Genomic DNA, 19,370 nt, shown 5'->3' on the forward strand with positions numbered 1-19,370 from the left:
CTCCCACGGACAGAAAAGCATATCGTTGACCTTAAGCAAAAATATAAACAAAGTATAAAAAAAAAGTATAAAAAAGTTGTTAAAACAACATACTACAATATCTATACGTAAGTATGAGTATACTAAATATTCAATCAAACTCTTTTATTATTTATTTCAAAATATTCAAAATCTAATAGTTTTAAAACATTAAAAATTTAAATTTAAAAAATTATAAACTTCAATAAAATAATAAACGTGTACGTTACGTGTCACGTGTATCACTGATGGTCCACGCTGCTTTCCACTCAGACTGTTTAATATATTAAGTATAAAATGACTACATTCTTATAAAACATTACACAACTTATTTCTTTTGTTCTACATTATTTTGATAATACATCAATATTAAATTTATTACAATACATATATTTTGAGCTCAAATAATAAATTTTAGAATTTTTTATGCCCATACATCGTGATTTAATAAGACACTGTCGCGCGTAATAAAAGAGTAATTATAAATTTTTATATTATTTTATTACCTTCTTGGAGTAATATACACTCACCCGAAAAAAAAGCGGTACACTGAAAATGTGGGAAAAATTCATCAAATTTCAACTGACGATAACTTCGTAAATAATAAAGATAGAAAGTTCTATAAAATATGGAAATGAAGCTAAAAATCTCTACTTTAAGAATCAATTTATTTCAATGTTGCAAAATAAATTTATTGAAAATGGCGGATGACAAAGCGCGAGCATGCAAAATTGAAAAATAATGGTTTGAGTTTGCGACGGTGCACGGTATAAACAAAAAATTGTAGCTTATTGGGATCAAAAGCGTACGAAAGTACAGAGTCTCCTCTTTAAAATGCTTTTTTATGCATCTTGATACGATGATTTTTCGCCGAGAGATTCGCATTTGAAGAAAAAGGCAGATTCTTACTTCAAATGCGAATCTCTCGGCGAAAAATCATCGTATCAAGATGCATAAAAAAGCATTTTAAAGAGGAGACTCTGTACTTTCGTACGCTTTTGATCCCAATAAGCTACAATTTTTTGTTTATACCGTGCACCGTCGCAAACTCGAACCATTATTTTTCAATTTTGCATGCTCGCGCTTTGTCATCCGCCATTTTCAATAAATTTATTTTGCAACATTGAAATAAATTGATTCTTAAAGTAGAGATTTTTAGCTTCATTTCCATATTTTATAGAACTTTCTATCTTTATTATTTACGAAGTTATCGTCAGTTGAAATTTGATGAATTTTTCCCACATTTTCAGTGTACCGCTTTTTTTTCGGGTGAGTGTATAATAAAATATCAATTATTATAAAAAGAACAAAGAAGAATCTAGCATCTCATTCCTATCAACATTTATCAGAAGACCAGAATTCTCTTTGCTAATCTTATTAAACGGTAAAAACATTAAATATGATATTCTTTTCATGCCTCCATATTTCTTTAACTTACATGCATATAAAATAACGCATTTTAATAATTTATAGGATAAAGAAATAATAAAATCATTATTTTATATGCGTATTAAATATGGATCAATATATTTAATTATTAAATACAGCTACGTCAAAATATCAGACTAACTGCACTCATAGTTTTTTTATGTTTCTATATAAATTGCATAATACAAAATACATTCAACATTTTTATATTAGTTTTATCTAAAAAAAGAAGTAGATATGGAAATTCCGTCGTTATTTCCTAATGTGTCAGACACGTGTAGCACAGATAGAAAATCTGTTATCGCGGTTTGAACAAAAGGAAACCAAGTTCCTTTCAACAACTTGTCGTTAAAAAACCACTGCCACCCAATAGACTGAATAGTGAGACGGATACAAGATAAATTACTTCAACGCAAATTTTCTTGTCATTATTGTATTCGCTCAACTTAGATTGTCATGACTAAAATACAAATTGTTTTTATCAATATAAAAAATCGTGATTTGACCGTTTAAATATATCTGATAAGCAAAACTGCTATCGCCTAATAACAAAGTATCAAGATTTTCTGTGACAAGATGAAACAACCTGATAAATTATAGTGTTTATTTTGCCATATTATTCCATTAATATCGTTTCTGATAATCGTTCGACTTTTAAAAAGCGCAAATGTGTTCGTTTACAATAAAAACAACGACAATAGCCGCGTTGGTGTTTTCTTTTCTTGCGGGTCAGGTGCTACATATTTTTGGAAATGTAACTGTATTACGCGGATCACCAAATTCCCTCAAAGTTAGATCCTTAAGCTGTATCACAGAAGATGATGGCAGCGCTTTAGTATGGAATAAACCAAATCAGAACTCTGAAAGACTTGAGCGTAAGTTGTAAAAAAAAATTTGTTTTACATTTTTGTAGCAAAATAGATATATTATTTGCAAATTTAATAAAAGATTTTTTATTATTATAAGCATACTAACATTTTACTAAATATTAAAATTTTATTAATGCCTTCTAAATATTCACTTACACACAAAACAATCTTATTATATTATTCGTAATAATATATTTACTGGTTTAGAAGTTAACTACTACTACTACTACTACAATATTTACTGTAAACACGCAATACACTTTCAGGATTACCTTTACCGTTATTGACAGAAACAGACATAAATTATCAACATATTAATAATCATGAAAACATAAACTGTAAAATGAACCGTTCGGAAAAATGTTTCAACTTATGGGGGACAAAACACTGGAGTTTTACCCATTCTTCAAAAACGCCAATGGCTCCAGTATTTGATCAACGATGGGAAGGTAAGAATCTTGTAGTTTGAAAAATGTTACAATATTTACGAAAAAAGTATCACAAAGTGTATTCACGTGCATCAAACATATTTATAAAATTATTTTAAAAACTTTCAGAATTTGAAGAACATGAAAATCCTTATAAATTTAAACATGTAGATGTTGGTTCTTTAGACACTTCCACAGTAGCGCTTTCATTTTCGGCTCGTGCACAAAAAGATGTGGATATATTGCTTTGCAAAGACAAAGAATATACGAAAAACTTTTGCTATTGGATTAAAATAGGCGGTTGGGACAATACAATATCTGTCATCCGAAAATGTCCACAAGGATTAGATTTTCTTACTCGCAAATTATCATGGCCAGATTCACCATGTGCAGATAGATTATCTCAAATTGATGTAAGACACACAAATTTCTTATAATCAAAATCACACTTTTACACAATTAAAATATTTTTGTATATGCTATATTCTCAAAGAAACACTAATCAATGCTTCTTATACGTCATATATATCTGTATATATTATTACGATAATAATTTAAAAATAGAACACAATCAACTAACTTATTACTAAGTTTCATATACACTCATCTAATTAAAAATTAATAATTAATACAGCACACTTCATTATCTGCCAGCGAATGGCGATCATTCGTCATTACGTCAAATTCTGTGACTCGTAATATTACCGTTTATGATACGGATAATATGATTATGACATATGCGGACAAAGAAGAATTGAAAAAAAACAGAATAATTGAAAGATTGGATTATCAAGTATTTATTGGAAGCACTGATAAAATGTTATTTCGCTTTCATCGATGTGGGTGAATAAATTTTAAACTTTCAGTTAATTAAAATAGTTTCATATACAGCGATAAAAAAAACAAAAAATTATCCACGAATACCTATTTCAGACGATTTTCTGCACACGACTACTACAGGTGCAAACTTAACGAGCCCTATCTTAAAAGTCAACGGTACAACGGTATGCATACAAATGTTTATCGGTCTCTGTGCAGAGTGCGATGCACAAGTATTCTTACGTGATTCTACAAGTAATGAAGTGTTAGAGATGGTAACAGCAAAAGGCTCATTAAAGCCCGCAATTCATGGTTTGCCTACGTGGCAATCAGTCATAATCAAGAAAAATCTTACATCGACTAGTAGCTTAGTTGTTCAAGTGATTCCTAAACTTAGCATAATCACCTCGAATCCACTGTGGGCCATAGCAAACATTCGTGAATGTCTTTCAACTGGTACAAACCTTTAACTTCTGGTTCTTTTATATTTATAAACACATCAATTTCTTGCTTTATATATTCGTTACATATTGCTAATTTATTTCTTTTTAGTATCTTGGAAAATGAGTTCTATTTTTATTAATCAAGATTTAGTGAAACAAGATAATTTGGAAGAGTTTCTAACATGTCAGAAACTGTTTTATAATGAACATACCGTTGTGAATGCTATACTTTTTGCTACAGAAGATGTTGCATTAGGTAATAATTAAACATTTGTCTTAATATATATACATTTTTTAAATAAAATTATCATCATTATTCATAAAATATTTGTGCAATTGACGTAGTACACAAATAAAATTATATTATAATAAATAAGATTACACTTTCTCTCTTTCAGATGATGAAAATTGTGAAAATAGAAAGCTAGAACCTCAATGCTTATTGGCTCACAAATATTATAATAATATGCTTGACTGCAAAGGAAACGCAATTTGTTATAAAAACGGTTGCACATGTCTTCCAGGTTTTTTAGGACCCACATGTTCTAATCGTGAGTAATGTATAATATTGTTGTTATTGTTATTTTTTTATTTACACAAAGCTTGTATACATTTAACAGTATCAATTGCTTTTTTCAGCTTGTGAACGAAATAAATATGGACATAACTGCAAAAAAACGTGCGGTGCATGCAATAAAATATTTATTTTTGGAAGGAGTCTGTGTGACCATGTAACTGGAGCTTGTTTTGCAGGATGCAATAATACAATAAAAGACAACAAAAAATTATACATACACCCTTTGTGTCAAACTGGTAACAATTTTTGATGATGCGTAGTATACCGTTTTCAAATTATACTTAGAGATCAGATATAAATTATTATTGAGATAATATGTAATACTATAATGCACAATGTACTATCTTCTTTTTTTCAAGCTATAAATGCTTCCGTCTTACTTAAAATTGACTATACGAGCAATACAAGTATTCAAGCCACAGTTCCTATAATATGGAAAGACGAATACAAAAATGCAATAATTCGTTATTTTTTCTCTATTCAGGTAAATGACGTTAATTTTACGCTTTATTAATATTCTAGATAATGAGAAAATTATTCTTTTAGTGGTTAATAATTGAATACAATTTGCAATCTTAATATTTTTCAAGTAATAATTTTTAAAAAATAAAAAAAAAAAATTATTTTACAAGATTCATCAAATTCATTATAAATAATTTTCAAATTTGTTTATTACAGAAGCAGTTAAGTAAAAATCATGAATCCCAAAACTGGAATATAATATTTCCAAATACAACGCATTTAATAGGTAATTTTAAAAATTTAGAACCTGGTACTATTTATCACATCAGATACAGCTTACAGATTGCGGATTCGATAGTACACAGCGACTGGCAAGAAGCTGAGACTGATTGCAATCGTAAGATCATTATTAATTTTGTATGCAATCCTTGATGAACACATTTAAATTATTTTTAATGTACTTACTATTTTCTCAATATAATAAAACATAATCTTTGGATCTTTTATTAAAGAAGATTATCATTGTTTGGTAATATAATGATGTAGAATATTCAGATACTTCATAAAATTTCATGCACTGCAATACATTTATTGTAAGACATAAAGAGAGACATAAAGTATATGTTAAAGTTTGTATACTAAAAAGAAAAAGTTAGTTTCTTTTCGTATACTAAATATGTAAAGATAAAGTCATTTACTGACAATTTTATTACTCGTAAACTCTTAATAATAACACTAGCATAGTTTTTTCAATAAATTTTTATATGTGTTGTTTAAAGTATTTTGTAATCATTTAGCGACTCGAGATTTCAATGTAACGACAGAAGAAACAAGCCTGATGATTAACTGCCAAATCGACAAACAAGTACGTAGATATTTCACTAACCAGTTCTTGCATTTGGTATATTTGATTTTTAAATATTTTTAACAGAATCTAACTTGTTTTCTGCTTTTCTATGCCAGCAATTATATCCATGTCCGGCAAACAAATATCATTTCATAATAAGAATGAAACAAGATGATAGTTTGGAGCAAATTCTTATTAAAACTGCTATATCTTTTCCTTGTGAAGTATCATCTTTAACATCACACACTTTATACAACGTAACCATATGTTATAAAGATCAAACATTATTTTTCAAGGAAATACATACGCTTGAAGGAGGTGAGTTTATTAATATTAAAAAAAAAAACATATATATACAAAATAAAAAATGCATTCGTTCTCATGCACATATAAATCTAATCGTTCTAAATGCACATATAAATTTAATCATTGCATTCTACAAAAATCAACAGTTCCATCTGAAGTATTAGATCTTCACACAACTCTGCTATCCAGCAATAACATAACTCTAACTTGGAGGGCCCCAAAAGAACCAAATGGAAAAATAGTACAGTATCATGTAATGTTAAAAGTAAGTATAATTTTTTTCACATTTAGTTTATAACAGTATAGCTTTTATAAATATAAGCCAAAAGACCACTTTAATTTGATATTTATTTAGCCAACTTGCAACGAGCTCGCATTACTCACGTAAATAACTTTTTAATGCCAGATTCAAGAATACTACGGCTGTACGGATGTTGGTGAATTTCAATCAAGTAATCATACTATTGAAAAATGGACAACTCACAGAACAATCACAATATCGAATTTACAGCCATATGCAAATTACAGGGCACAAGTCACAGCTCACAATTCGCGACATGGCGGCACAAGTACAAACATAACTTTTGAGACGAAGGAATCCGGTACATGAACACATTCGTATCATTTATCACAAATATTAATATCGAATAATAGTGACGATAGTTAATGTCATTAATGAAGTTAATTTGTTTAATTAATTATTTATTAATTTTCAATAACATCACAAATATATGATGGAAATAACAGCTCCACCTCCGATAACTAATCTGGATGTTGTGGAAATTGATACCCGCCATCGCCGTGAAATGATACATTTGAGATGGAAAAGTCTAGTTCCACCTACGAATGGAAGGTTGAGTCATTACGTCATTCGAATATGTAATTTAAGCTGCTTTAACCAATATGAAGTTAATGTTAACAACACCTGTGACTTGTGGAATGATTACATCTGCGCTACTATAAATTTTACACATTTAAAAATTCAGGTAAAAAAAAAATATTTTTTGCGTGTCTACAAAAAATCGCGCGTGTGTGTTTCATAAATGTGATGTAATAAACAAAAATTATCTAAGAAAAATATAAAGTTAATATAATTTGCATCAAATTTTATAGATTTTAGCCTACAATATAAATGTTACTGAATCAAGTGTTCCCGTTAATGTTACCAACACAATGCTAGATAATACAAGTAAGACTTCATCATTCAACAAAACTTGAAAGCTTAGTATATTGTAAAATTTCAAATGCGTTTTAAATTAAGCATAGACTATAGCTAAACTATAATTTTTGTACATAATTATAATTTACGATTTTCTTATTATAATTAACAAATCCATGTCATGATATAATTTGTTATATAATTCAGAAAATGCTAAAAAGCATTATGCTTATCATTTATATAGCTAATATTATGCTAATTAAAAAAACATTAAAATATGACTAACTTAAATTTATAATTGCCTTGATTAGACAATACTGTAACCGTATAATTTTTCAGCACCAGATACACCTGGGAATTTCACTTTGACAGTCAAGAACAATAATGTAATTGACGTAAAATGGGATCATCCTTGGAAGACAGGCAAACACCTGCAGTATTTTTTTATCCAAATACATAAAGTATCTTCAAATTTGACGAAGAACATTTCAATAGTATCTGATAAAAAAGTTCTTAAAAATTACGCGCGTTATTATAAACAAGAATTATATTTGTTTCCATCAACGCTGTATAATATTCAAATTCAAGCTGTGACAATAGCAAACAAATCTAGCAGCACTAATACCAAAATATTGCAAACACCTACCACGATCGATTTTGATGGGAATCTGATGGCAGACGTAAAGAAATTTGATTCCACGATATCATTAAAGATTCCGCCTGTTCTAAACGATACGCAACATAGTAGAATACACATCATAGTAAAAGGACCTAAAGAACCTTGCAAACATTTAGAAGTGCCTCCAATTTTAAGAACGCAAATAAACATAAAGATTGATGAAAGTGCTTGGGAGGCTGCAGAAGGTTCGGTATGTACATGTCATAGAATTACAATATACAGGGTGTCCCAAAGCACCCTTAACAACTCTCGTGAGGTGATAGAGGAGATCGAGACGAACAAAAAAGTCTAATACCATTTTGCGATATTTGCAATAATAACAGAGATATTTAATGTTAAAGTCAGGCGAATAAGAGCGCGCCGCGAGAAGCGCTCGAGCCGCCTGAGCCGTAGGACGGCCCAGTGTGTACCATTATAGGCCGTCGGCGCGCGGTAAGGGGAAGGCAGCGCGCCACTGCCCATGGTTACGTCGTCGTTCCCGCGTCTTACCGCGCCGCGCCAAAAGACTCGATAACCGATAGTACAAAATAATAAATAATGAAAATAATAATAAATAATAACAAATATAAATTAATAATTAAATAATAATATGTATAAAATGTTTGAGCACGTTTTCCGTAAAATATCGTATAGTATTTCAATACATGAGATAACGATTACAACTTGCATTCTGCTCTGCTTCACATAATTCTAGTGTCTACAGAATTGGCAAAACGCTCTACACTGAGAGAATTTTCTCTTAGACTTTATCCTGAAAATCCATACACATGTTTGATTAACTTTACTATATAAACTACATAGTAAAATTAATTAAACATATTTTATATTTTATTGTGATAGATATTTTTATTTTTTATTGTGATAAATATTAATCATAAAAATTCTTATAAAATTCTTTCCAAATTGTCCCACGATTATCATGATTTTTAAAGTATAAATTATAAGAGAAAATTCTCCCTGTGTACGAATTAAAAAAAATACTAAGAGTTCCAATAGCACTTTTAATAGTTTTTTGATAAAAATTAAAAGATTCTATGTACATACACATTTCTTATTAAAAGAATTAAAAAATTAATTTATTAAAAATTAAAATTAAAAAATATCGTTTTAACTTTGTAAATCTAACACGACATTCTCTTCCCTAATTACTAACACGCATTAAATATTATAATTTGTAGCAAGACTTCCTGATAGCTGTTCAACTGCCAAAATGCTTCTTGCCAAAAATGATAGTATTTAATGTGTTTTAGTGCTTAGAATTAGAGGAGAGGAGTACGACACTTCGCAAATTTAACACGACGTTAGATTTGCGAAGTTAAAATATTTTTCAATTTCGATTAATTTAAAATAAAGAATGCGGAACTTTATAATTTTTATCGAAAATTGTAGAACTATAAAAGTGATATTAGAACTCTTAAATTTTTTTTTAAATTTGTTAAACGTCGTGCTCTCTCTCTCTCTCTCTCTCTCTCTCTCTCTCTCTCTCTCTCTCTCTCTCTCTCTCTCTCTCTTTCTTTCTCTCTCTCTCCCTCTCTCTCTCCCTCTCTCTCTCTCTTTCTCTCTCTTTCCCCCTCTCTCCACAGATAAATTCTATTAATATTTTTTCGAAATAAAATTATTTCGTAGCAAAAAAACGCTATCGTTTTCACACCACTCTGAGGTAGATAGCTTGGCGCGTTTTTTTTATAGTGGTTTTTCCAGTAGACCTAATCCACTCTCAAAATTTAATTCAATAATTGTTCGAAGTGCCTTCCTCGTGCTTGTAAGCAGAGGTCGGCTCTTCGAACAATTTGTCGCGTTGCACGGTGCGCTATTTCGGGGGTAATAGTGTTGAAGGCTGCTATGATCGCCTCGCGTACCTCATCTTCGGTACCATTGCGACAATGTTCTACCGCAGCTTTTATGTATCCCCAAATAAAGTAGTCCAGTACGTTCAAATCTGGCGAACGTGCTGGCCAATTGATTGGGATATTCTGTCGCCGTATAATTCATTTTTAAAGCACTTTGATACAACCCGTACACAACGTGCAACCTATACGCCTACACGTATACGTGTAAAAACATGAAAAAACAATTGAAAATCGGCACATTGCCTGTGCTGCTCTCTCAACAAAACGTGCACTCGATGTACCGCGATCCACGATACATCGTATTTTAAAGGAGAATGGGTTGCATCCATTCCACTATCAACGGGTGCAACAACTTTTTCCAAGAGACGAAATACAACGCATCACCTTTTGCGAAGGTATTTTCATTATTATAATTTTAATTTTTCTTTTTTAATTAAATTTATTGTAGATTATTCAGTAATTATTAATAAAACATGCGCAGGATTTCTCGCACAATGTCGGCGAAATGATACATTTCCCGATTTTATTTTGTGGACAGACGAGGCCACATTTACGCCAAATGGCGTATTTAATTTGCAGAACTTTTTAATATGGCAAGAGGAGAATCCTCACGCCATTCGTCAGTGCGCCTTTCAATATCGATGGACGATAAATGTATAGGCAAGCGTAATTGCGAATAAAGTGGTAAATATATTTTTGTTAATTGAAAAATTTTTTTCGAGTAATGTCCTTGTATACAGTATCTCTATTGTCGATTTTGAGATTGGGCCATATTTCCTTCCGCCGCGTCTCAACGAACAGACGTACGCGCAGTTCATTGAAAATGAATTGCCCGTACTTCTGGAAGATATACCTTTACAAACGCGGCTAAGGCTGATTTATCAGCATGATGGAGCTCCCGCACATTATTCCCGTCGTACGCGGGAAATTTTAGATGCGCGATATCCTGACAGGTGGATAGGTCGTGGCGGCCCAATCAATTGGCCAGCACGTTCGCCAGATTTGAACGTACTGGACTACTTTATTTGGGGATACATAAAAGCTGCGGTAGAACATTGTCGCAATGGTACCGAAGATGAGGTACGCGAGGCGATCATAGCAGCCTTCAACACTATTACCCCCGATATAGCGCACCGTGCAACGCGACAAATTGTTCGAAGAGCCGACCTCTGCTTACAAGCACGAGGAAGGCACTTCGAACAATTATTGAATTAAATTTTGAGAGTGGATTAGGTCTACTGGAAAAACCACTATAAAAAAAACGCGCCAAGCTATCTACCTCAGAGTGGTGTGAAAACGATAGCGTTTTTTTGCTACGAAATAATTTTATTTCGAAAAAATATTAATAGAATTTATCTGTGGAGAGAGGGAAAGAGAGAGAAAGAGAGAGAGAGAGAGAGAGAGAGAGAGAGAGAGAGAGAGAGAGAGAGAGAGAGAGAGAGAGAGAGAGAGAGAGAGAGAGAGAGAGAGAGAGAGAGAGAGAGAGAGAGAGAGAGAGAGAGAGAGAGAGAGAGAGAGAGAGAGAGAGAGAGAGAGAGAGAGAGAGAGAGAGAGAGAGAGAGAGAGAGAGAGAAGGCACGACGTTTAACAAATTTAAAAAAAAATTTAAGAGTTCTAATATCACTTTTATAGTTCTACAATTTTCGATAAAAATTATAAAGTTCCGCATTCTTCATTTTAAATTAATCGAAATTGAAAAATATTCTAACTTCGCAAATCTAACGTCGTGTTAGATTTGCGAAGTGTCGTACTCCTCTCCTCTAATTCTAAGTACTAAAACACATTAAATACTATCATTTTTGGCAAGAAGCATTTTGGCAGTTGAACAGCTATCAGGAAGTCTTGCTACAAATTATAATATTTAATGCGTGTTAGTAATTAGGGAAGAGAATGTCGTGTTAGATTTACAAAGTTAAAACGATATTTTTTAATTTTAATTTTTAATAAATTAATTTTTTAATTCTTTTAATAAGAAATGTGTATGTACATAGAATCTTTTAATTTTTATCAAAAAACTATTAAAAGTGCTATTGGAACTCTTAGTATTTTTTTTAATTCGTACACAGGGAGAATTTTCTCTTATAATTTATACTTTAAAAATCATGATAATCGTGGGACAATTTGGAAAGAATTTTATAAGAATTTTTATGATTAATATTTATCACAATAAAAAATAAAAATATCTATCACAATAAAATATAAAATATGTTTAATTAATTTTACTATGTAGTTTATATAGTAAAGTTAATCAAACATGTGTATGGATTTTCAGGATAAAGTCTAAGAGAAAATTCTCTCAGTGTAGAGCGTTTTGCCAATTCTGTAGACACTAGAATTATGTGAAGCAGAGCAGAATGCAAGTTGTAATCGTTATCTCATGTATTGAAATACTATACGATATTTTACGGAAAACGTGCTCAAACATTTTATACATATTATTATTTAATTATTAATTTATATTTGTTATTATTTATTATTATTTTCATTATTTATTATTTTGTACTATCGGTTATCGAGTCTTTTGGCGCGGCGCGGTAAGACGCGGGAACGACGACGTAACCATGGGCAGTGGCGCGCTGCCTTCCCCTTACCGCGCGCCGACGGCCTATAATGGTACACACTGGGCCGTCCTACGGCTCAGGCGGCTCGAGCGCTTCTCGCGGCGCGCTCTTATTCGCCTGACTTTAACATTAAATATCTCTGTTATTATTGCAAATATCGCAAAATGGTATTAGACTTTTTTGTTCGTCTCGATCTCCTCTATCACCTCACGAGAGTTGTTAAGGGTGCTTTGGGACACCCTGTATATAACTATTATATTTATAAAAAATTTTAGTAAAAAATAAACTTTCAGTAATAATTAGGTAAGTGCAGTTATAAAATTAAGGGAATTTATTTGATATATTTAACTATAATTTATTTAATATATATTTAGGATTAAAGTTTATTATAACATACATATAACTGCAATGCTAGTAGCAATGATATTGTTTTGTTTATTTACAAAATTAGATATCTTCAATGTTTGTTTTTTAATTGGCGACAGATCAGCGAATTTGCTAACCAGGAATTTATTGTTGGCAACAATAAAACTTACGGTGATGCTACGAATTGCCCACTAAAACCTGAAGAATCGTATAATATAACAGTTGTCTTAATTGAAGGGAATTTAACTGTTATACGGACTGCGTTTACAATATTAAAACGTGAAAATACAACAAAGCTTGATAATCTTGTTGATCCTGTTGATCCTGTTGATCCTGTTGATCCACCGATGCGTCACGAAGTATGGTTTATACCAATAATATGCTTGATTTTAGTAGGCGCAACTTTTTATTTCTATCGAAGGTAATGATCTTTTCTTTACTTTTTATAAAACATTCGAGTATTATATTCTCGATGCATATTTTTATTAATACTTATTAAAGTGTAAGTGATTTAAATAAAATTATCTGTTAGATAAAGTGTTGATTACATACAGATTATCTATATTTTTGCTGTAATCTGTTGATTTTGATAGGAGAAAGCAGCAATTAACTAAGCGGTTAGTACTGCAAAATGAAATAATTTTGCCGCAAAACATTGAAAATTTCGTGCATGAAAACCGTGAAGGCGAAACAACATTTGTGATATCAACTTCAAAGCAAAATTTATCGATGCCTTCCAACTGGCAATCTTCGTCGTCGGTAACCGCTTCGGAAATATCATTGAATGCATTCGAGAATATCAAAGAGAAGATGAAAATGGCGTCCTTAATCAAAGTGAAAGATTTTGAAGATTACGTCAGAGAGGCGATACAATCCGCATTGCTGGATAAACAGTACAGAGTGAGTCTCAAATTTTGTTTACAAACTTTTAAGTATTTATTAAGTATTTTATTCCTGGAATTTTTCGAAAAATTTGATAATTGCATATGAAGTATACATTAACTATGTTGAAATCCTTATTATATAAAAATATAGAGCAAAATTTTGTCATTTAACAAATATTACTCTTATTCCTTTATAGCTGGTCATTACAATTTATAATTATAAGACAATATAATAATTCAATTTCGTAATTTTTCTTTAAGATGCTTCCGAAAGGTCAAACTCAGTCGTGGGATTACGGCCAATTGCCACAGAACAAATTGAAAAATCGATATGGGAATCTTATAGCATGTAAGAAATTAATGGTAGTTTTGCATTATAAAGTAACGAATAATATTCCACATATATAGTATTCTGATTTAAATAGATGATAAAACACGCGTGAAACTGAAGAAACTTCCAGATGATCCTTACTCCGATTATATCAATGCCAATTATATTACTGTAAGTCAGTGACAAATATATTTTAATTGTAATCTTAATCAAACAAAATTCATAAGTGTGTTGACTTCCAAAAATTTTCTATAAATTGCAATTAAAAACTTTTTGAGTTAAAAATTTAATTGCAATAAAAAAAGTAATTAACTATTCATAAATTCCTTCTTTCTTATTCATTCAATTTATTGATAAAATCATCAACTTGAAGTAATTATGGATGCTATACAAAATTCACTTATTTAGACAGTTTACAAAGTTCAATAATATATGTATATAAGTTTAATATACAAACATCTTAATTATTACGTACTTATCATCAAACATTATTTCAAAGGGTTACAAGACACAGAAACGTTACATAGCGACGCAAGGACCTCTACCTAACACGGTTATCGATTTTTGGCGCATGATTTGGCAAGAAAATGTTCTTATTATTTGCATGCTGGTTAACGTAAGCGAAGATGGAAAGGTATGTGCTTTTTGCTTGATACGATGTATTACAATCTACATAAAAATCATTGCATAAAAAATTTTGGAATATATAACAAAAACTGTTAAAATACGGAAGAAAAACCAGATTTAATCGTATTTATTTTCACCGCGCAACAATAAACACACGCTTTTTCAATTTTCATAAATTTTGCAGGTAAAATGTGAGCAATATTGGCCGGACATTGGCAAGAAGAAAACGTACGGCGATGTTATTGTACTGAACGCAAAGCATAATGTTTTTGCTGATTATTGCTTTAGAACTTTTCAAGTCACTTGTGGAGATGAAACTAGAAAGGTATCCATATTCTCAATCAATACCATAACCAATAACTTTTATTAAACTTCTGCTACACAGGGTGTCTGTCATAACGTGTCTCACCAAAAAGATACAAGTAGATCTCGTTATTCTGGACAAAAAAGTCTTATATCATTTTGCAAACAACCACGTAAAATTTCGAGTAATTAATTTAAAAAGATTGGCCAATAAGCGCGCGATCGGACAGTGAACTGACCGTAGCGGCGATGGCGATAACGCGCGCCGTTGTTGACACATCTGGTCGTACGGCCCATCCATTGAGTTCTATAACATACTGGAGCGAGCCTTTCAGGAGTGGGGATGTCTCCATCGGTCGAAAAAGACAGATAGATTTACGTGAGGCTAGTCTTCCTTGTCCAGCGTATGTTTTGAGCATAACGTAAAAAGAGACAGAAATCCTCACATTGCTATATGTGTCCTTTTCTAAATCGCGTACGCAGTTTTCTTTGTTCGGGATAGGAAGGCTCGCTCCAGTATGTTATAGGCCGGTATTCATAGTCCGTTCTTATATTCAAGATCGTCTTAAGCACGAACTTATATTCGCTCTCTTTGTCAGACACAATCTATGTGTAACGAAGAGAGCGAATATAAGTCCGTGCTTAAGACAATTTTGAATATAAGAACGGACTATGAATACCGCCCATAGAACTCAATGGGCCCATCGCCTGCCCGAAACGCGCGACTGTTGCTCGCGACGAATCGGGCGGAAGACGGCACAAAAAGGCGACGCATAAACAATAACTTTTCGTCTAGTGCGCTGTCGTGTCCGAGATCGCGCGCTTATTGGCCAATCTTTTTTAATTAATTACTCGAAATTTTACGTGGTTGTTTGCAAAATGGTATAGGACTTTTTTGTTCAGAATAACGAGATCTACTTGTATCTTTTCGGTGAGACACGTTATGACAGACACCCTGTATATATCAATAACAGATAGAACACTTGCATTACACGGCTTGGCCGGATTATGGCGTGCCATTGTATACACACTCCATAGTTATGTATTTAAAAAAATTATTGGCGACATCACCTGGAATTGGGCCCGTAGTGGTCCATTCTGGTGCTGGCGTTGGAAAAACTGGAACCATCATTCTGTGCGATGTTTGCCTCCGTCGAGCAGCAGCCGAAGGGGTAATTGTATTTCATTTCATCGTTATTTTATTTTTGCACCGATGCATCAGATTCAATATTTATTTGAAGAAATAATGATAAGAATAAAATTATTTAGTTCGTCAACGTTTTTGCTGAAATGGCATCCATTAGAAGCGAAAGAATCGACATGGTAAATAATAAGCAGCAATATTTATTAGCGCACTTGGCATTAGTGGAATGTTTGCTTTTTATCCCAATCACATTGCCGTGTAATGAGATGTTGCCGACACGAATCAACGAATTAAAAAAGTTACTTCCAATTCAACAGCAAAGGTATATCGTAATAACTTTGCTATTCGATCCTCGCGTCGATTGATAACGTAATAGAAACACAAATTATTTTTAGACTACAGAACACTGCATGGCAGAACGAAGCTCTACGACAAGTGACGACTTCACGTCCGTTATCAAAGAATAATCATGCCAAAAACAGATTTCCAGAACTAATTTCAGGTTTGTCAAAATAAATAAGCAAAACATCAGAAATATTTTTTGTACAACATCATGTTAAAAGAATTAAAATTTTTTAATTTTTGTGTAATATTTTTGATGCCATAAAAATGAAGAAGAAATTTATTTTATTCTGCAGATAAAATCGGCAGAATATATTTGAAGAAGTATCCGATATCGGACAAAAACAGCGATTATCTATCCGGTGTATATGTGGATGGAGTAAAACTTCGGGATCAATATGTAGCCACACAGCTTCCCATGTCATCAACGATTAACGATTTCTGGCGAATGATTGCCGAATTCAAAGTGGAACTTATTCTTATGTTACAATCGCCGGATCCTCAAGATCCTGTATGTGGGCATTTTTTACACATTTCAACGTATCGAGTTAATGAGAACGTAATCGCAAAGAGTAAAATTTACGAGATATTTTTTATTTATTTTTCTAATACATGTCCGAGTATTTAATAAAAGCCAATAAATTAAGATAAATTAAAAATATTTTATATCCATGTTATAAATTATGATAATTAATGAAATATATAGTTGTGTAGAGAGAAATGCAAATATCCGATTTTAATTTTTAAGACCTGCTGTGCAATTACTCCTACGAAAGGCGAGTTTAAACCAGTACCGTTCTTAAATATCACAATAAAAGAGACTGTGGAATTGGAATATTATATATCACAAAAATTGTTACTCGTTGACAATTCCGAGGTAGATTTGATTCGATTAATTGATATTTTTTGGTTGCTATTACATACTCATTCAATAAATGCATCGATGCTCTCTTTGTCTCTCGTGTAGAAACCTGCAAGAAAACAATCTGTCACAATATTGTGTTTGACGAAGTGGAAACCTGGAAGAAATCAACCACCGCCACCAATTATATCGATGGTGACTTTTTGGCAAGCCACGGAAAGAATCGCAAGAGGCGATGGGCCCATTGTTACGCTTTGCCAGTAAAAATTTAATATTATTATCAAAAATCCGAGAAAATGTTAAAATTTCTCATAATTCAAAGTTTTTCACGTCTCTTTTAGGACATAATTCATTTATATTTTATACTTCTTTACTTTTAAACAAATAACTCTCCAATAATAAAAAATTTAACGTAAAATAATCTCTTACTACCAATTAAATCTATTGTTTTTCAAAAAATATTTTTGATACATTTGTTAAAAGAGCAAAAAAAATTAATTTTTCAGTGATGGGGTAACTGGATGTGGTCTCTATCTTGCGTTGAGTTTCATGCTGGAGCGAATGGCCGTCGACAGAGAATGCGATGTTTGCTTGGCGGTGCGAGCAATTAGACGATCGAGACCAGATTTTGTGTTCAATCTTTGGTAATATATTAATTTTTTATTAATAGAGAAAACGAGAGTCAATTGTGTATTTATTGTGAAAAATATACTATAAATAATAATTAAAAAATATTAATTGTAAAAATAATTATAAAAAAGTTTATAATATGTTCAATACAGAAATATTTTATGTACATTTTAATTTATAGGAACATCTGGAATATCTATGTGATGCTGCAGTGACATATTTCAAGTGTTTTGAAACTTATGCAAATTTCTCTTAAAATATCAATCTTATACGCGAATGCGATATAATATAATATTATAATTATAAATATTACAATCAATATATACTCATGCTTACTAATATACAACTAAATATTTTATTGTTTTTGTAATCAGATGTATGTGAAATATTATAGTGAAGAATCAGGTCCGCATTTATACTTTTGGAGGCCCCAGGCGCAACATCATTATGAGGCCTCAATAGAACAAGTCTATTTCAATTAATCAAATTCATATGCATTTTTTTAAAGTGTTTATTGAAAATAAAAGTCGACATGCATTACATGATGCAAAAGGCGAAATTTAATAAACAATTACCGCTTACAAATTTTTCAGCGGCCTCTAGTTTTTATATTATAAATTTAATATTTAAAAGTAAATTTAAATTAAGTATTTTATTTTGCAACTATAAGTAGGCTGTTTTTCATATTGTCATTAGTGAGCAGTAAGATTTCAAAATGAGGCCCCAGCTTGCACGTAATGCGCCTTATGGTAAATGTGGCCGTGATAACTCAAGATATTTTTTAATGGTTTTAATCTTATTATTATGTATATTATTATATTTTTTATAATAGCAAGCAAGGTACACACCTTGCAAGTTCTTTTGCGCAAAAATATGAATAGATGTGATACAAGCTTGACAACTTGGAGATTAATTTCTCAATATTTTTGTCTATATTTATTGAGCACAATTAAGACTGTGTGTCTTTTTGAAAAAAAAATTAATACATTTTCTCAGTAACGCTAATAACATATATAACTTTCTTGTTGTTTAATTTTAAACGACATTCGAACTTTGTATTGGCTATTCTTGCACGATTGCAGTCTTACAAAATGTATTGAAATTTTTTGATTTCCTTAACTCAAGTCTTTAACTCAAGATATTTTTGCACAATTTTTATACTTTATCATTAAGTTTATGTATTTTTATTTTTAACACACATGTTTCGTAAAAATAAAATATTAATATACGTTTAATTGACATATTTTTAAGGCTTAATATTAAGTGCAATATTTTTCATGAAATTAAAATACATATGACATCGTTTTGTGACATGAAGAATATATTTCTTAGAAAATTGAATAATAATTTTGTTATTTTAATTTTTACACTTCAACAAAACCAAGTGTGCTAATGGAGAAAATTAATAAATTTTTTTACATATAAATATGTTTAC

General features: G+C 31.3%; 1 protein-coding gene and 1 pseudogene across 1 annotated transcript; both read left to right on the top strand.

Moving 5' to 3' along the window:
- Positions 1-1,847: 1,847 nt before the first annotated feature.
- Positions 1,848-18,654, top strand: LOC137001083 (receptor-type tyrosine-protein phosphatase T-like). Its single transcript, XM_067359091.1, has 31 exons — positions 1,848-2,321; positions 2,582-2,764; positions 2,873-3,156; positions 3,378-3,582; positions 3,677-4,018; positions 4,115-4,261; positions 4,404-4,556; positions 4,645-4,818; positions 4,942-5,066; positions 5,261-5,441; positions 5,842-5,909; positions 6,008-6,209; positions 6,344-6,462; positions 6,604-6,799; positions 6,945-7,183; positions 7,311-7,386; positions 7,696-8,225; positions 12,932-13,233; positions 13,406-13,712; positions 13,958-14,045; positions 14,122-14,198; positions 14,527-14,661; positions 14,839-14,979; positions 15,932-16,129; positions 16,227-16,423; positions 16,497-16,603; positions 16,740-16,954; positions 17,192-17,320; positions 17,411-17,565; positions 17,812-17,949; positions 18,117-18,654. Exons 1-31 carry the CDS (start codon positions 2,114-2,116, stop codon positions 18,148-18,150), a joined length of 5,655 nt encoding a protein of 1,884 aa, XP_067215192.1. The 5' UTR covers positions 1,848-2,113; the 3' UTR covers positions 18,151-18,654.
- Positions 10,114-12,065, top strand: LOC136997199 (uncharacterized; annotated as a pseudogene).
- Positions 18,655-19,370: the final 716 nt, after the last annotated feature.

Source organism: Linepithema humile, chromosome 1, assembly GCF_040581485.1.
Source record: "Linepithema humile isolate Giens D197 chromosome 1, Lhum_UNIL_v1.0, whole genome shotgun sequence".
Lineage (NCBI taxonomy): Eukaryota > Metazoa > Arthropoda > Insecta > Hymenoptera > Formicidae > Linepithema > Linepithema humile.